This window comes from Ahaetulla prasina, chromosome 2 (genome assembly GCF_028640845.1).
Source record: "Ahaetulla prasina isolate Xishuangbanna chromosome 2, ASM2864084v1, whole genome shotgun sequence".
NCBI lineage: Eukaryota > Metazoa > Chordata > Lepidosauria > Squamata > Colubridae > Ahaetulla > Ahaetulla prasina.
The window spans coordinates 155599221-155618709 of NC_080540.1; the positions used below are offsets into that span (position 1 = coordinate 155599221).

General features: G+C 41.8%; 1 protein-coding gene across 2 annotated transcripts in view; it reads left to right on the forward strand.

Moving 5' to 3' along the window:
• Positions 1 to 490: 490 nt before the first annotated feature.
• Positions 491 to 19489, forward strand: part of ACVR1B (activin A receptor type 1B) — a 48166-nt gene continuing 29167 nt past the window's right edge. The window contains exon 1 of one of the 2 annotated variants that reach the window (XM_058173830.1): positions 491 to 797. In XM_058173830.1, coding sequence (XP_058029813.1) covers positions 698 to 797 — 100 coding nt within the window. In that variant the 5' untranslated portion in view covers positions 491 to 697. Of the gene's footprint in view, positions 798 to 5617; positions 9789 to 19489 lie in introns of those variants that run through there. The other variant, XM_058173831.1, reaches the window with a different exon arrangement.

Genomic DNA, 19489 nt, shown 5'->3' on the forward strand with positions numbered 1-19489 from the left:
AGGGCTTATATGAACCAAATTTTATCACCGCCAACCAATCGCGCAAAATTCATCTCCCCAAAAGGCATCTGAGGCGAGCCTAAATGTCTTATTAACAATGAAATATGCTCTGCGTGGTCCCTCGGATAGCTTCCGATCTGTGAGCGAGCGAAACGGAGCCCGAGACACCCACTCGATGTTTTCCAAGCGCTTACAACGATGCGCTTCGGGGAGATCATCATTTCCCTAGATTCCACCATCCGATGTACGCACGCACGCTTTCACACACACACACACACAGCCGTGTCCTGAAAGGTAAAAGCAACGACCTCCATAGGCACGCACCCAAAACAACCCTGTACCCGCCTTCCTCATACTCTGGGCACGCCTCGCGCTCTTTGTGTACCGCCACGGATTTACTGTCGGAGGATAATTTACCATTTCCCTCCCTTTCCTCTCCTTTAAAGCCCCAGCGCCACATCCCCTTTAAAACCCGGCTGGCTTGTCCTCTGTTAGAGCTCGCTCGCTCGGGCGCGCTCGCTCTCTCTCTCTCTCTCTCTCCCTCCTTATGTCTAATTCGTCTCGCGCTGCCGCTGCCTTTGCCGCCGTTGTTATTCGCGTCTCCTCGGAGCCCGCGTGAGCGCTCTACAGGGGCGACCGCGAGGCTGTTTCGCTCTGCCTCCGGCGCTGCCGCCGTCGCCGCCAGGGAGCCGTTGCCATGGCGGGGGGGCTGGCTCGCGCCGCTCTCCGCGCCCTCCCCCCGCCCGTTGGGCTGGCGCTGCTGGCGCTGGTGCTCGGGGGCCAACGGGGGGCCCAAGGTGAGCGTCGGTGAGGTGGGAAAGGAGCCTGAAGCCAACATGGCGGCCAGCGCTTCGGCGCCGGACTGGGCGTGGGAGGGTGAGGGAGCCCCCAGCCCCGAGCGGGAACCTTGGGGGCACCTTCCTCCAGGTGTGTGGGGTGGCGGTCCGCGGGAGCGTAAAGGTGCCTCCGCCAGGGCTTCCCGGGCCTGGGGGCGGGTGAGGGGAGCCGACCGAGAGTCTGAGGGAATGAGGAAGTCGTCTCCCTTTTTCGTTCCCTCTGTCGGTATTCTACCCCCTTCCTGAAGCCTTTCCCCACAGAGTCGGTTGGGGTTGGAGTTGCGGGGTGTCCCATGCAGAGGGCTTGGGGCTGAGGTGCAGGGCCCGCGCGGGCTTGAGGTAGCGAGGTGCATGCAGGGAATAGGGAAGGTATGGCGGATAAAATGATGGAGGTGTGGGGGAGGAGAGGCTGGAGTTAAGGAGTAATTGCGGGAGGCATAGAAAAAAAAATCTTGATTTGGCAAGACAACCATCAGAATGTGTGTATGTGTGTGTGTGTGTGTTGCTTTTGTTTTATTTTGAAGCTGAAAGGGGGGGGGTTGCTTTGATCCTTTCGTGGTCTTCAGTTCTGTATTTGGGATGCTTTGGATGGGGTTGATGGAAGTCACATGGCCACGAAGCCAATGAGACTCATTGTTTTCATGAACTGTTGCAGATCACATTTTGTAATTGGTTTTTAAAAAAACCACCCTGAAATGGGTACCATAGCGTTGAATTAAAAAAAAAGATAGATAGATAGATAGATAGATAGATAGATAGATAGATAGATAGATAGATAGATAGATAGATAGATAGATAGTAAACAGAAACGTGGTACTAGAAAGATGTATTCGATTTGAAATCTAAACCTTTTAAATGGGCTATAAGCTTGAGTTCACCCAAAAGCCTGTTAAGCCTAATGGCTGAAGATTCCTCTTTGCTGTCTCAAAAAAAATTCCTCAAATAAGTAAAATTTAATTTTGTGTTTGCAGACCTCTTTGCTAATATTTGTTTATATATAATATATTGTTTGTAATATAAAAAATATTTCAAAAGAAAAATGTAGAATATTGCCTTAGATAACATACTATATATTAATAAAGCTTTTGATGAAATACCTTGTTATCTGTAGATACTTCCATTGGACAGCTGGAAAGCAAAATTAAAAAAAGTGAATGGCTAGAGTACTATTATAAAACGGCAGTCCTGTTTCTGATATATTAAAAACCTGTGTTGAATTTAGTCTCGGTGAGTTTTGCCATATGGTAACCTGCCTGACTGAATGCTTCAATATGTTCAAATTACTTGGTCAATTTGTAATGAGTTAGTCTATATTAGCCTACAATTCTTCTTTCTCATGGATGACCAAAATTATGATGTGCACATATAGTCATTTAAAGTAATTTAAATTTCAGTACATTTAATCTCTGAATCGAAGATTATCTGAAATCTACCTAATATGTGCTGCAATGTATTTTATTTTGGGGAGTGTATGAATCAACCAGTTTTCCAGTAACAAAAGTAAACATGATATATATGTGGAGTATAGAAAATGAATGGGGAGAAAAATACTCTCATAGACATGTTGGGATTATCAGGGAAACTGAGGATGGAAGTTTCAGTCCAGGCAAAAAAAGAGACGCTACCTCACACTGTGCAAAATGAGGACCAGCAATTTGGATAGGTTAATTGGGGGGGACGGACACAGGTAAATAATTTTTGATAGGGTGGCTAACAGAAGATTTAAAACTGATGCCTTCTTTACCATGTATTGAGAATATATAGGAAGTATTGCATTTATGTTTTATATGGGCATCTGACTGGGTGTTGTGGAAATTTTAAACTGAACCACTTTTCCATGCTTATGCTTAGGACTGGGGATGGTCTGTTCCCTACCAAACAGTGCATCTTTACAGCATTATTTTCACTTGGTTATTTATCCCATACCAAGGTGTGTGCACACACACACACACAGAGAGAGAGAGAGAGAACCCCAGTTCAGAAGGAGGTAACAAGAAGCAAAGAAAAACAAGTAAAATCAGTCAGGGTCACATGATTTTCACTTAGTGATTGCTTCATGAGGACTACCTCTTATGAAAAGAATAATGCCATTCTAAAGAATAAATACATTTATATTATCTAAAATAGTTTAAAAATAATAAAATTGCAGTCTTGAATATGTTGGTTTTACCAAATTCAGTACCTGGGTTCATACATCATCCTAAGACATAATTTAACATTATTTTTTCATACATCCCTGTTGACATATAGTACAAAGTCAAAATCAGACTTCTAATGTTATTTTTTAAATTTAAGATCTGCTTTTCTTACAAATACGTCAAAATAACCAGCAGTTTTAAAAAATCAATAAAATCAAGATGGTCAGCCACAAATAGATTAGCTATATAACAGATACAAATTCAATTAGTCTTAGAATATTTAGGATTTCATCCTGAAATGCTTTTTTTTTTTTTGGTTTTTTTTTACATTTATATCCCGCCCTTCTCCGAAGACTGGGGCGGCTTACATTGTGTAATATGGGTAGCAGTCCTTGTGAGCTTGGTAAATAAATTAGCATTATGCTATCTTGTCTCTTAAAGATGAATTGCTAGCAAATATTTTTTGAAGAAAGCTAAAAGTTATAAGAATAGGTGATGTAATAAATTCAGACTACAAGATATTCATAATAAGATTTTGGGGATAGTGGCAGTAGTCATAGCTATCTAACATGGAAGGTAAAGATTTTTTCTTTTTTACTTTATTGTATTTAATTCCTTCAGTAGCTGCCTGAAAGAATGGCAGAGATAGTGAGTGTTCTCTTTCTAAGGAGAATAAGAGCTAAGATACTCATTTGTTTTAGATAGGATATCAAATAATTTTTAATTTTTAACTTCAATTACAGACAGGTGCCCAACAACAGATGAAAGTGAATTTTAGAAAATTATGGGTGCATTTATAGTTAAATAGCTGTCTGAAATCCTCGTGCAGATGAAGAAGCTTTTGTCTTTGATATTTTACTCCTCTGAAAAGCTTATATTGATTCCTTGTAATTTATGCTTGTTCAGAAAAATAAACAGGAATGGGGAAATTGACTTGATTATTCTTTGATGGCTTTGTTTGGGTAGATGATTACTATTTCCAGGAAATGCTGCTGCTTATTTTTATAATGTTTCTTGATAAATTTTGTGCATGTGTTTCTGTAATGACTATGCAGGAGTGTAAACTATGCAAACAGAGTTTGATGTATTTATCAGTGAATGAGATCAAGGAAGGAACTAATTCTAGTTACAGGTGAAGGGTATCAGTAAGTGAAAGTTATTTACAGGATGTATAGCAAACAGCAAGAACTGTGAAAGCTTATTCTTTCACTTGTCTGTTTACAGGCACAATGTGCTTTTTGTTCCTTGCAAAGAAGGGCAGTTTTTAAACTTCTTGTAGCACTGGATATGTAAGGTTTTTTAAAAGTGTAAATTTAAATAATCTCAACACAAAATACAAAATATAGTTCAGGTTGATGTTTCCTCAGTTTGATTTCACATGATGTTGCCTCATCATATGATTGAGGAAGCTTTATGATGAAAAATTTATTCATTTCTTAAAAAAAATAAAACATAGTATATTGTAATCTTAGTAATTCTTAGAACATGGATGTACATAGCTGAGATTGATTTTGAATGCAACATAATTTATGCTTTATACCTTTCCAAGAAAGGTATCATTTAAATGGAGTGCACTGTCCCAAAAAGCATTGATACTTTAAAAACAACAATAATTCAGCTTGACAGGTAAAATTCTATTTCCCCGTTTCTGGCAACTGGGCAGTCTGTGCACTATTGTGAATGAAGGATTTGGTGGGAAACTGCTTTTGCAAGTGATCTCAATTAAAACATCTTACAATATTCAGGGACTGACAGTGCATAATTTGATTACCTTCTGCATAAATCAAATGGGTTTATTATCAGGTTGATTCTGAGTTCTTGCATTTCAAGAGGGCTGATAATAAAGGGATACCTTCTATGAGACCAGCCAAAAGAAGCCTATTGAAAGGCAATGAAAACTGAGATGGCAGCCCTATAGTGATTCTAGGTATAACTGCTGGGATTAATAAAATTAAAATCAAGAACAGCAATACCTGAATATTTGGTAAAATTTATTTTAAAGAAAATGATTTAATCATCCAAAAGTTTACATACGTAATTGTGAATAAGATCATCCATAGATAAGCCAGTCCTCAGAATTTCAACTGAAATACCATGAAATATGTTTCACTCGCATATAAACTGATCCTTCAATTTTTAACCACAATGACAGGCAGGAAACTTCAAACTGTTACATCATCATTTACAAAATTGCATTTTTAAGGCTGCAATGGTCTTTAGAAATCTGAACTATGGTCCACAGATAAGACACCCTCAAAATTTGGTTCACATTTTGGAACCTAACATTCATGCTTATCCACAAATATGTGTTAAGTGTAAGCAAAAAATTATTGGGTTTTACTGTAGACAGAATATGTATAGAAAAGGAAGTAATGTTTTAATACTGGTCCATGTTGTACTTTCTTCTGACTGAATGTGTGTGTTTGTGTGTGTATGCAGGAGTCCTGTTTCTACTGATTTTAGATTCCAATACGGGTTTTCAGTTTAAAAAATAAGAATGCTGTGTGAAACTTTGCACAATATAAAGCTACACTTAATCTGTTTGTACATTGGCTAGAAGTTTAAAAAGGGGAAATCTAAAAGTTATTTCAAGATAAGGAATTAATATAATATAATTATATTAATATAATTAATATAATTCATACTATTAGCTCAGGTGTATTCAAAACATTCAGAATCCAGATTGAAAGGATATGCTTTTGCTTGTCATGTCCCACTTTTCACAGTTCTGGTTTTATATTGCTAAATTAATTTCATCTTTCATATTTATAAGCTTTAATCACAGAATGTTTTAAGTCTAATATAAATGCTGAGTGGGCTGCATTTAGCTTGACTTCCTCTCATGAGCTTTTATTGGAGATTTGCTGCCAGATGCAGTTAATAGCTTAGAATGTTGCTTAAATATTAACAGGCAAATATTTAAAGAACAGCTAAAATACAAAAGTAATATTTCAGTAGACAAATTATGTAGACCTAAAATGAAGATGACTGGAGTTATTCACATGAATATGTTGTAGCAAGCTGTGGTTCACTTGTTTCACACAGCTGCAGAAGTCTAATCAGGAGGGGATGTAAGGGTGGAGGTCTTTGAAGAGGAGCTGAATAGATAGATGTACCTGCTCTTAAATGAAACCTATTTCTGTTTATTTGAGCCTGCAGGAGTCATTTTAAAGACCCCTTAAAGATGCAATCTTATATCAATTAATTGTGGATAAGTCCTTTTAAAAACAGTGGTACTTTATTCTCAGATGTATTTGCATTTATCTAGAATTGGAAAGCATAAGATACTCTGGTTGACACCAACTTGTAGTATTTATTTAAATCTGTTATAGTAGCATTACTAAATCTTGGACGTGGAAGAATATGAAGGTTTTTAAGGTCCTCTTGCCATCTGAAGCTTAATACTTGGCAACTGGAAAAAGAATGTATTCTGTCACAACTAAATTCCACTACTGAAAAAGGCTTATTTTAAAAAGGCAGCAATACGTTTGGCATTGTAAAGGATATTTTTTCCAGATATTCCACAGTGCCTTGTAGCTGATTTTAGTCATGTGATGATTTAATTTTAAACTATCAATCAAAAGGTTGGCAGTTCAGTGGTTCGAATCCCTAGTGTTGCGTAACGCGGTGAGCTCCTGTTACTTGTCCCAGCTTCTGCCAACCTATTAGTTCGAAAGCACGTAAAAAATGCAAGTAGAGAAATAAGGATCACCTTTAGTGGTGGGAAGGTAACAGCGTTCCATGCATGCGCCTTTGGTGTTTAGTCATGCCGGCCCCATGACCATAGAGACGTCTTTGGACAGCGCTGGCTCTTCGGCTTTGAAATGGAGATGAGCACTGCCCCTTAGAGTCAGGAACGACTAGCACACATGTGCGAGGGGAACCTTTACCTTTACCTTTTTTATGGTATTTTAAAATTAATGCAACTCAGACACTTTTTTACTGGACAGATGGTTTTAAATGTATCAATAAAAAACACTTGTTTATTGAAAAATAAAAGAGTAAAAGGTGAGAATGGCCTTTATTTCCCCACCCAAATTTGTGTCATAACAAGTTGGTGTTCTGTCTGTGATTAAAGTACAGTGTCAATTCATTTTAGCAAAAATGCATACCTTGTAGATCTCTTGTACAAGAACAAAGCTTTCATTCTTAGGCTCTGAAGCTTAATGTTAAGCTTGTTTAAACAGCTTCTTCAGGGGTTGGGTCTGACTTGCAGCAGAATGTCAGACATAAGCATGCCAAACAGATATAAATACAATTCACAACAAGCTTGTCTTGCACCTTTTTTCCAGTGCATCTTATCAGAGGTGTAGATAAAGATCTTAATCAGTGAGCTCTCCTTATGGTATCCAATGAGAAAATTTCTTTTGTTTAATTATATTAGATTATATACTGAGGACTTCTATCTCCACCCTCTATTTAACTGCTAGAAAAAAGTATTTTTTGAATTTTGCACTTGTGTAGGGTTTTTTTTAATGTTGGACTTGCTCAGACAACCTCAGCTGCAGTCTGAATCATTTTGTTAAAAAAATATATACTTGCCTCATACATGGCTGTTGATTTATGTACATTCTCCAAGCTGAAATAAGAGGGAGTCTGCTAGTTTGATTTTAATGATGCAAAAAGATTCATTCTCTGTTACTACCTAAAACTTGAAATGCCAGAATTGTCCCAATGCTTTTTTAACTGGTATTTGCTGGTCATCACTTTTTCCCTGGAAGGGTTGAAACTGATTTAGCTGATTGCTTCTTGTACTGCCAGTACAAGATGTTGTAGACAAAGGAAGAAATCTCATTACATTGCCAGTTTGGGATATTTATTATTTAGCATTTCTTAAATTCCTAAGATTATTGTACAGAAATTAAAAGATAAGATGGTATCTGTCTGCAGCTTCAGATTCTAATAGACATAGAGCAGAAGGAAGGAGATGAGAAATTTTTTTTGGAGCAACCGCTTCTTCACTGATCATTCTTCCTGGATGACAGATGGTGCTTTCATTATCCTTACCAGTGCTTCTTACCAGCGGAGAAGCCCAATTCATGCACTTAGCAGGCTTAACATCTTACTTTCTGTTAAAAATCCAGATACATGTGATAGGCAAATATACTTCAAAAATAGTTTTGGAATACAGAGCAAAGTTTCCATTCTGTGGTTCATTCTATGCATGTTAATTATTGAAAGTGGCATTCATGGTGCTTAGGGATCATCAGGTTATGGGCAGACTGCTCTAGAAACTCTACAGGTAGTCCGAGCAAGGCTCAACAATCACGAGAGAGCGATCTGGGAGGTTACCGGTCTGCCGGTAATCCTCCCTACCAGCCTCAGATCGGCTGAGGTCCCTGCCAGTCTCGCGTTCTGTGGAGGGGGCTTTGCCTTGGGCAGCCCCTGGCAATTCTGCAACTGCAGAGAGGGACTCTGTCCCTGCCTGGTTCATCCAGGCACACTGATAGCGGCAAGTGCGTCTGGCACTCCAAGAGCCGTGGCAGGAACACTCATGACGAGCCAGGCTGCCTGATTTATGTGTGGAAAGCGGCTGCTGTTTTTGTGGTAGGAGCACTGTTTGCAAGTCAGGCTGCCCAAATCCTTTTGAAGAAGCAGCGACAACGCTCGGCTCTAGGACAGCCGACAGTCCTAGATCCCGGATCGCTCTCCCGTTATCGTCGAGCCTTGTTCAGTAGAAATTAAAGTTGTTTCCGTTGAATTTGTCATGAAGAATGGTGAGCATCATTTTCTCAGTCTCTCCTCATGGCAGACGGAGTCGAACTGGAGGATGTTGTGTCTCGTCCAATCTCACCTCAGCCGGGGTCTTCTTATCTGCTTCCGAACACGGAGGAATGTTCTAGTATGCCTCCCGGCCCCAGCCCTGGCTCCATGCCCAGACAGGCTGAAGAGGAAGAAATACCTCCAGCCCCCAGCTCTGGCTCCATGCCCAGGCAAACGGAGCAACTAGACCCCTCCCCCTCCCCCACAGCATGTGAGCCTGAGGGAGGTTTATTACCAACAGCTGCCGACTGGAGTGACCCTCGCTTCAGAAGAATTGATAGGCGGCGGCGTCAGAAGGAAGGGAGGGGCAGGCCTGGATAAGTGCTGAGTCATGGAGCCACACCCCATGGCCTATATAAAGGATCTGCTTTCTGGCAGTCTCTGAGTCAGGCAAAGTCTAAACATATCTTGCTGAAGTCACTTTCTGGTCTCCTGCCTGCCCTGAGGACTTTGCTAGGACTTTGGCAGAGCTGCAGAGGCACACCTGATTCGGATTTCCCTGACCCGGCCGTCAGCGGAGGAGTGGGACACGACAGAGGATCCAGGCAAGGAAGGCGTGGAAAAAGAAAAATTAACTCGGTCTCCAAGCAAACTTAGCTTTGCAAATTGCTTCGGGCAATTGGGGAAGAAAAAGAGTGTTTCCTCCATGCATTGCATTTTCCTCCCTGATGCAATTCGCACAGCCACATGTCCTCAGGAAAACGGTCTTGCATCTTCAAGGAACTGGTGGCTTGCTGGGCGCTGCACAGGAGGTGTAAGGCAAGGCGCTGCCACCCGAAAACTGTTGCCGCGATCTCTGCTGCCTGGAACCGCCCGAAAACGTGATGTTCTTTCTTTGCCTCTGCACACCCCATTTTTGGAACTGCAGAGGCAGCGGAGATTTCCAGGTGGCAGAAATTGCGGCAACAGTGTTTTTGGGTGGCAGTGCCTTGCCTTTTGCCCCTTGCACAGTGCCTGCTTCGCCAAACAAGTCCCGACCTCCACGCTTCCCCAGGCCGCTCCCATTATCAAAATCCGAATGAAAGTGAGGACGCCGCTGATCCTGATGCTGGTAGGCAGACACAGAATTCTTTTTTTCTTGTCTCCCCCCCCCCCCCCACATTAAGGTGCGTCTTATACCCCAGTGCGTCTTATACACCGAAAAATACGGTATATTCATGGATTTCCAGAAACCACATTGAACCACATTTTTTTGTGTCTCTTAAGCTTTCTATTTTTTCACATTAGTCTATCTAATTTCTTGATTTATTTTTAAATGTGAATATTTTTTCATACATTCACATTTTATATATAATTTAAAACAAACTATTAGGAAATTCTTAATCTCTTTTCTAAAATATTTCTAAAATTTGTTAAGCAGACCAAGCAGTGTTGAAGCTGATAATTTTTTTATAATGAAATTTGCAGAATTAACCATAATCTACTAAAAGATACTTTCAAGTCTACTTTGATTCTTAATGATTACATCCATGCAGTTCTTGGAGGTGTTTTCTAAGTGATTTGCCATTGTTTTCTTCCAGTCAATATGTTTTTCAAATTATCAAACAACTTTACAAGACATCCGATCCAAGTATAGCCAGCATTGTTTGGCTTCTGAGATTTACTATGGTTACTTAGATTGTGTCATTGGCCAATAACAAAATATGGCTGGAGAGTCAGTTTGGAATATTGGTTAAGGCATCAGGCTAGAAACCAGGAGACCATAAGTTAGGCACAAATCCAACTGGGTGACCTTGGCCAATCACTTTCTCTCAGCCTATGAAGGAGGCAGTGGCAAATCACTTCTGAAAAAACTTGGCAAGAAACTGCAGGGACTGTCCAGGATGTCTCCAAGAATTGGACACAATTAAATACCATTTTACTATAAAAATGGTTCGATTGGGAAGATATAAGATAAAGAGTTCTGTGTTTTTGAACTAGAGAGCTCACATAACCCATCCATTAAAAATGAACTGAACTGTGATCTGTCTGAGTTAATTTTCATTACGTTAACCTAGTAAATACAGTTAACCTGTATTACTGTTCATTTATTTTACCAAATACTGTATGCCACACTAATCGGGGATTCTTAGCAGCTCACAAATACAATTCCTAAAATAAAAAATAATAATAAAAGGAATATAACATAACTAATAAAAGCTCACTTAAACCCCAACAACAGAGCAATCAGTTCCAATATGTCGTCCTTTATGTACCAAAGATGCAACAAAACCACTGTCTTAACTTCTTTCCCAAAGATAAAATACGGGAGATTAGACTAAATTTGTGGGGCTATGTGTTCCATAAGGCTTGTTTCTGAACCCACTGTAACTTTCCAGCTTCATATGAGGGGGGAATCCTCAACAAATCAAACAGGATTATATGTGTTGCAAAAGGAAGGACAGACTGGAAGCTAAATAGAACATATAAGTCATGTGATAGCTGATGCTTATCAACTGCTGCCTACTGTATAGTTATCACCCAGATTAAATCATCTGCTAATATATTTCTGAATGTTTATATTTCTGAAATTCAGTTTGAACTTCTTTTATCCCATCCAGTCCCTCACTCCTCCAAATGCCAAGTTGTAACCTCCACTACATCTCCTCTTTGGAGATATTTAACAGGATATCAATAGGCTGATGTTTTATTCCAAATTAATAGATGATAACTCCCAACACTTTCTTACAGATGTCCAATAGGATAAGAAGAAGGATCAAGCTTTTAGGTACTCCACACAGGAATGGCCAGTAACTTAACTTCTCATTCCATCTCATCCCCCCCTCCCCCCAATTACTTACAACAACCTCCTGCTTAGGAAAGAACAAAACCATAATACAGTGTCTCTAACATCCAGTCCTCAGTAGACTGGAATGAGCACTCCAGAATAGCATGATCAGTGGTATACAAAGGCTCACATTTGCTCTGCTCAGATTCTACTCCAGATCCTCACAAGAGTGGCCAGTACAGTTTCCCTACTTCACTCAGGATCCTCTAAATCTGACACTCTACCATCTTCTTCACAACATTTCCCCAAAAAGAATTGATTGGGATCAAGCAGAAGTAGTTCAACACAGCTGAACCATCAGAATGGTACCATTGGAAGGCAGCTGGCATTGATATGTAGGTAGTTGTCAATTTACTACTAGTTAGAACTGGCAACTTGGTTGTTGAGTAAAGCAGTCATTCAGTGACATGCCTACATGACAGTTTCACACAATAACCACAACCCTGGCTCTCCCGGTTGCAGTCATTAAGTGGATGGAGGAAAAGACCTGACTGCCAAACAAGGCCAGACAGTTCCCCTCTGAGTATGGAGGAGAATTTCAGCAGGGAGCAAGGACAGAGGGGAGAGGTTCTCCTGTGCTGGGCTGGAGTAAGGAGGCTCAGATTTTTGTGATCTTTGCAGGGATCATAGAGATTTGAGCTTTATTTCTCCAGCCTCGCACAGGAGTTGTTTTTACCTCCCTGTGCATAAGAAAAACTTGGGTCTTTGGGATCCCCACTTTGTTTTCTCCAGCCCAGCATAGAAATTCCTTTCTTCCATGCGCACGAGGGAATTCCTGCACTGGGTTGGAGAAATAAAGCTTGGATTTTCATGGTCCACTTAAACTTTAAGATTAATTTCTTGGTTTATGTAGAGTCATCATAACTTTATGGCCAAACGAGAGGAAAACTGCTCAAAAACAGTTTATCTTAACAAAAATTTGGGGGAAGTGCCTACTGTGTGTTATCTAGTTTTTTTGTATTTTCGATCAACTTTTGACAGACTTATTGTCAGAAATACATTAGCTTAATAACCCATTACAGCCGAAACCTTAAATGGACTGTCTGATTCTTTTTCACAAAAAAATAACATTTCTCCTTTATTGTGGTTGGAATCCATACCATCTCTCTATCTTGGAACACTAAATTCTATTTGTTCAGTTCCTTTTTTCCCCAGTCCCCAAAGAGAAAGGATATCTGCCTGTAGCAGACAGCAAGGTTGATGTATTAACCTATGTTTATTTTTTGTAAACTATTTCTTATAGGAAACCATGTTTAACCTTTTCCTTTAGTTTGTAGATTGTCTTACATAGACAAAAATCCACATTTAATGAATGATATATTTGCTATCTGATAATGCAGTCACTTTCCCGCAGCATATTAAAGCTATAAGAGGGGGAAACAAAGTTAGAGGTGTAAAGATGAGATTCATCGGCGCAGCTCCTTCCTCTGAGAGATTCCCCCCTCTCAGATTTGGCCCTCTATAATCTATCGAGGGCCTACCTTGATGACGGATTTTGGAATCCCGAGAGGTGGCATGTGGCCAAAAAGGGGCTTAGAAATTTTTTAGTATCATGTTTTAAGGGGTTTTTAAGGGGTGGGAGGGTGAGGGTGGGTCGGGGGGGTGACCCATCTGAGTGGGGGCCAGACCTTGCTAGAGCTCGCTTAAAGGTAGGTCCGAAGGTGGTACTGCTAGTGCCCATGTCCAGGGGTGCCATTCGATTAGCATGGTCTGTGGGAGGGGCAGATATGGTGGAAGTGGGGGACCACATCTTGTTCGGGGAGCGCGTCCTTGCTGTTTGCAAGCGATCGTGCGCTCCGGTCCCTCTGTCTCTTCCCGTTCCCCGAGTGGCGGGATTCCTCGGGGCCTTGACCTTCGGCTGATGTTATGCAATGCCAGGTCCATGATTAATAAAGCCCCCCTCATCTCAGATCTGATACAAGAGGGGGGAGCATTCCTTATGGGCATTACGGAGACCTGGTTGGGCACGGAAGGCGGGGTTCCCCTCGTTGAAATGTGCCCACCAGGTTTCCGAGCATTTCATCAGCCGAGGGCTCAAGGCAGGGGTGGGGGGGTAGCAGTTATTATTAACGAGAGTTTGGAGCCGAGGGAGGTCACTGTCCTGCAGACAGCCGGTTGTGAGTCTCTCTTTGTGCGGTGGGGCCAGGGGTCACAGGTGGGCTTGCTGATCACGTACCTGGCTCCCTGCCACGTGGCGGCAGCCCTGCCTGAGCTGCTCGATGTTATAGCCGTGGTGGCGGTTGAGACCCCCAGGCTTATGGTCATGGGGGATTTCAACCTGCCGTCGGTAGGCGAAACATCACCGACAGCTCGGGAGTTCACGGCCTCCATGGCAGCCTTGGACCTGTCCCAGTTAGTGAATGGGCCCACACACATCGGGGGACACACGCTGGACCTGATTTTTGTCTCAGGACAGTGGCTGAATGACCGGGAAGTGGGGGATTTAGTCATCACTCCCCTGCCATGGACGGATCATTCGCTTCTTCGCCTGGACTTTCGAACCGCTGACCCACACCGCAGGGAGACGGAGCCAGTTCGATGGTTCCGTCCCAGGCGCCTGATGGACCCTATTAGGTTCCTGGTGGAGTTTGGGCCAATTCCCGAGGTTCTAGCCCACGGCTCGGCCGAAGAACTTGTTGCCGCCTGGGAAAGGGTGGCAGCGGGGGCTTTGGACCGTGTCGTGCCTTTGCGGCCTCTGACCCGGCGCTGCTCTCAACCGGCTCCTTGGTTTTCTGAGGAGCTGAGAGAGATGAAGCGCCGGAAAAACCGCCTAGAGGGCTCCTGGAGAGCTAGCCGTTCCGAATCTGACCGAACACTAGTACGGTCACATATTCAGGCCTATCTAGTGGTGATAGGGACGGCAAAGCAAGAATACTTTTCCGCTCTTATCGCATCGGCAGATAACTGCCCAGCCGCCTTATTTAGGGTGACCCGCTCCCTTCTTTTTTAGGGGGCTCGGGAGGACCCCTTGCAGGGCCGTGCTGAGGAATTTGGAAAGTATCTGCATGATAAAATCGCTCAGATCCGAGACGGACTGGACGCAGATTGGGTGGATTCAGGCGAGACGACGGAGGCAAGTCTTGAGAACATTATTTGGGCAGAGTTCGACTCTGTGACTCCCGAAGACATGGACAGGATGCTAGGGAGGTTGAATGCCACCACATGTTTATTGGACCCGTGTCCCTCCTGGCTGGTACTGGCCACTCAGGAGGTTACACGAGGCTGGCTCCAGGGTATTATAAGTGCTTCTTTGATGGAGGGAGTCTTCCCAGCCATCTTGAAAGAGGCGGTTGTGAGGCCCCTCCTTAAGAAGCCTTCCCTGGATCCGGCGGTTTTGGCTAATTATCGTCCAGTCTCCAACCTTCGCTTTGTGGCAAAGGTGGTCGAGAGTGTGGTGGCTTGGCAGCTTCCCCGGTACCTGGAGGAAACTGTCTATCTAGACCCGTACCAGTCCAGCTTCAGGCCCGGGTACAGCACGGAGATGGCTTTGGTCGCGTTGGTTGATGATTTCTGGAGGGCACGGGACAGGGGATGTTCTTCTGTCCTTGTCCTGTTAGATCTATCAGCGGCTTTCGATACCATCGACCATGGTATCTTGCTACGACGGTTGGAGGGTTTGGGAGTGGGGGGCACCGTTTTTCGGTGGTTCTCCTCCTACCTCTCCGACCATTCGCAGACGGTGTTGACTGGGGGGCAGAGGTCGACCGCTAGGCAACTCACTTGTGGGGTGCCTCGGGTCGATTCTCTCGCCCCTCCTGTTCAACATCTACATGAAGCCACTGGGGGAGATCATCTGTGGTTTCGGGGTGAGTTGTCAACTGTACGCTGATGATACTCAGCTGTACATTTCCACCCCAGGCCACCCCAACTAAGCTGTCGAAGTGCTGTCCCAGTGTCTGGAAGCCGTACGGGTCTGGATGGGGACGAACAGACTCCGACTCAACCCATCCAAGACAGAGTGGCTGTGAATACCAGCGTCCCGGCACAGTCAGCTAACTTCATCGCTGACTATGGGGGCAAATCGCTTGCCCCCAAGGAATCGGTGCGCAACCTTGGCGTTCTCCTGGATGCACGGCTGTCTCTAGAAGACCATTTGACGGCCGTCGCCAGGGGAGCTTTTTATCAGGTCCGCCTGATTCGCCAGTTGCGCCCCTTCCTTGATCGGGACTCTTTGTGCACAGTCACTCATGCCCTCGTTACCTCTCGCTTGGATTTCTGCAATGCTCTCTACATGGGGCTCCCCTTGAAGAGCACCAGGAGGTTCCAACTGGTGCAGAATGCGGCCGTGCAGGGGATAGTGGGAGCGTCGCGCAGCTCCCATGTAACATCTCTCCTCCGCAGGCTGCATTGGCTACCAGTGGTCTTCCGGGTGCGATTCAAGATGTTGGTCATCACCTTTAAAGCGCTCCATGGCATGGGACCGGGATATTTACAGGACCGCCTGCTGCCACTTACAGCCTCCCATCGTCCGGTGCACTCTCACAGAGAGGGCCTCCTTAGGGTGCCGTCAGCCAAACAATGTCAGCTGGCGGCCCCCAGGGGAAGAGCATTCTCTGTGGGGGCTCCGGCCCTCTGGAATGAACTACCTGTGGGGCTATGTCTTCTGCCTGACCTTCGGACCTTTAAGCGCGAGCTCAAAACTTTCTTTTTTCATCAAGCAGGGCTGGCCTAACGATTTTATTGAGGGTTTTAGTGGGGTTTTTAGAAATTTTTAGAATTTTTACATATTTGTTTTAATAACTCAGCATATTGAATTAGATTTTTAACTAATATTGGATTTTAAGTGTTTTGGTATCCATGTTTTATCTGTGCTGTCCTGAGTCTTCGGAGAAGGGCGGTATAAAAATTTGAATAATAAATAAATAAATAAATTATTCTAATCACAGTAGTCAATAATTACTTGTGTTTTAATGGCTAATTTTCTGCAAAGATCCCATGATTTATCAAGGCTCTATAGTGCTACATTAAAGCTTTTGTTATAGTGGTAATATTGAGAAGTATGTTTCTTTGTGTCACTCTTCTTGTAGTATCTAGAATATTTCCTTTCAATTGTTTTTCCAAAAAACACGTAACTTGGCAAACATGTTTATTGCTTCAAATCATCTGATGACTCTCTTTTATTATTGTTTTGATGTTATAAGAATGTGTCTGTTTCAGTATATATAAAGACAAATTGTAGAAGGCACACCAGTGTCCATAAAGAAGCAATGAACTAGTACTTTATAGCTGCAGATGTTCACAGAGTGTGTTTACAATTCATGAAAGTATATAGAAGACCATAATAAACTCTACTGAGGATGAGTTGCGAAGAGATATGATGTAATCCTGTGATGTTCTTGATTTATAGCACTTTCTTGTTAGGAATGGGAAACTATTTTTTTCCTTTGTTTAGATAAATCTAACTTTTTGCATTAAGCTGTCCAACAGGTATGTACATGCTCTTTATTCCTTCTGGGAAACAGAATCTGCTGACTATTGTAGAAAGTATGTTATGTTTCTTAGGTTCACACACCTTCTTCCTTGACATTAGTAAATTTATCCTCACTGCTTGTTTTTTCCGTGTACCTTGACAGAGGAATGGTTTTTGTTCAACAGCTGAAAAGGCAAAATTTGATAGCTGCTTTGTGTTTGATTAAAAAGCAGAATGTAGTTATTTTCCAGTGACATAGCAAGTGGATATTGACTTGTAGAAAGCAAGTGACATTTCACAACATTTGAACTGAAATTATGTGCAGTGTTGGCAAATATTTGTTCCCAAGCTTGATTTTTCTGGCATTCAACCATTGGCAGAGGGGGATTAATTATTGCTGTGCATATTAATTTTTTCTGCAAAATTTTTCTTCTTCTGCCATTAAGTAGTGTTATACCAGTCAGATTCATTTTCTATTTTTGAGGAAAGCTGGAAGTTATCACGATATCTAGGAGCAATATCGTTTAGGTGGGAGAACTGGATCTAGAAAGATCAAGCAGCCCTCTTACAATTCTCCTGTAAAATTCCTCTTCTCCATAAATTAGCAATTCTTCCTCTCTCACACATAGATTTGTATTATGAGGGAGAAATAATGGTACCAATTTCTGCAATATAGTACTCCCTTTACATGAGATTTTGTAACAAGAGGAATAGCATAATTTAAGTTATAATTGCTGGTGTTTGCTTGTACAGCCAGCACTCCACTTACAACCACAATTGAGCCCATTTTTGTTGCTAAGTGAAACACTTGTTAAGTGAATTTTGTCTCATTTTACGACCTTTCTTGCCACAGTTGTTAAGTGAATCTCTGCAGTTGTTTACTATCATGTTTTATTAAGTGAATGTGGCTTCCCCATTGACTTTGCTTGTCAGGTCACAAAAGGGGATCACATGACCCTGGGATACTGCAGCCTACATAAATATGCATCAGTTGCCAAGCATCTAAATTTTGATCATGTGACCATGGAGGTGCTGCAACGGTTGTAAATGTCAAAAATGGTCAAAAGTCACTTTTTACAGTGCTGTTATAACTTTGAATGGTCACTAAATGAACTGTTGTAAATTGAGGACTACCTGTAGAGTTTTGCTTTGGTTTTTTTGTGTTCTTTAGTCATTATTGCCTTCTGGACAAGTATCTGCAATTTTCTTGGCAAGCTTTTTCTGGAAATGGTTTGCCATTGCCTGTTTCCCAGGGCTTAGAGAAAATGTCTGACCCAAGATTATCCAGCTTCATGACTAAGACAGGACTAGAGCTCATGGTCTCCTGGTTTCTAGCTTGGTACCTTGACCACTGTCCCAAACTGGCGCTCTGTAGTAACTGTTGTGACTTACTAATGTATGCAGAAGTCAAACTGAAGTACAGATATAAATAATAAAAATGTCCTTGAATCAAGATTGACTCCTAATCCTTCCATAGATATGTTCATGTAATTTTCTAAGTAACAGTCTGGAAATCGTTTGTCAATGCCATCTGCTGAATTTTTCTTCTAAAGATTTTCCATTTTAGCTGGCTATTTAGTTTAGCTGGACTTTCCATTTTAGCCTTGATATTTCCTGATAGTTTCCTATCCAAGTATTAATCAAGTCTGACCTTATTTAGCTATCAAACCCAGAAAAGGTTAGCCAACTGCTACCATGTGCTGAGACATGTAAATAATATCCATACATAAATGTATTGAGTTATATTTACATGCATATTTATCAAGAAAACAGTAATCCTTCTAAACATAATGGGGCTTACAAATAACTTATAGATTGCATTTTAATATTTGAAGATTTTTTTCATACTGTTCACATATTGCATTCACTTCTCTAAACCACATGCTATAGGATAAATTTTGTTTTCACTTTAGTACATCAATTTCATAACATGTTTTTATCTAACCACCATTTGCTATGACATTGAATCAAGCAAATTATGATTGTTGTTAACCTCAAACTGTGGATTAAAGTGGTTTTGTGGTCTACAATTTGAAATTGTTACTAAGCGTAATTTGGTCAGTTAAGATATAAGTACAGTTGGAAGAAACTAAAATACAGGAGAATACTGGTGTTTGAAAGTGAGGAAAGTGAGAATTTTTAACTACTTTAGTAAACCATTCAGATTTGGCCCCAACCAAATAAATCTTTAGTCATGCTCTGTAAAATAAGCTGACATCAATATCAGTACATTCATAGAATAGGGTTTATTCTAGACTACCCAGTAAATTCAGGACAGGCCAACTTTTCAATTGCAATGACCATTCTTTCTCCCTTAAAGGATTATTAATTTATAGTAAATCAAATCAAATCTGTCTTGAACTGATCTTGACTGCTGGTGATTTCGTGTGCATATGTATGTAGCTTTTTTCTCCCAATAGTATAGAAATGCGTTGCCATTGCTGCCTTCCAGGATTTTTTTTTTACTTTTCAGGATCACCTACAGGACAAAGATTTCCTGGTGATCTTTCATCCAAGTACCAAATAGACCTGACTCTGTTTAACCTTTTTAAGTGAAGCCTTCATATTATAAGTA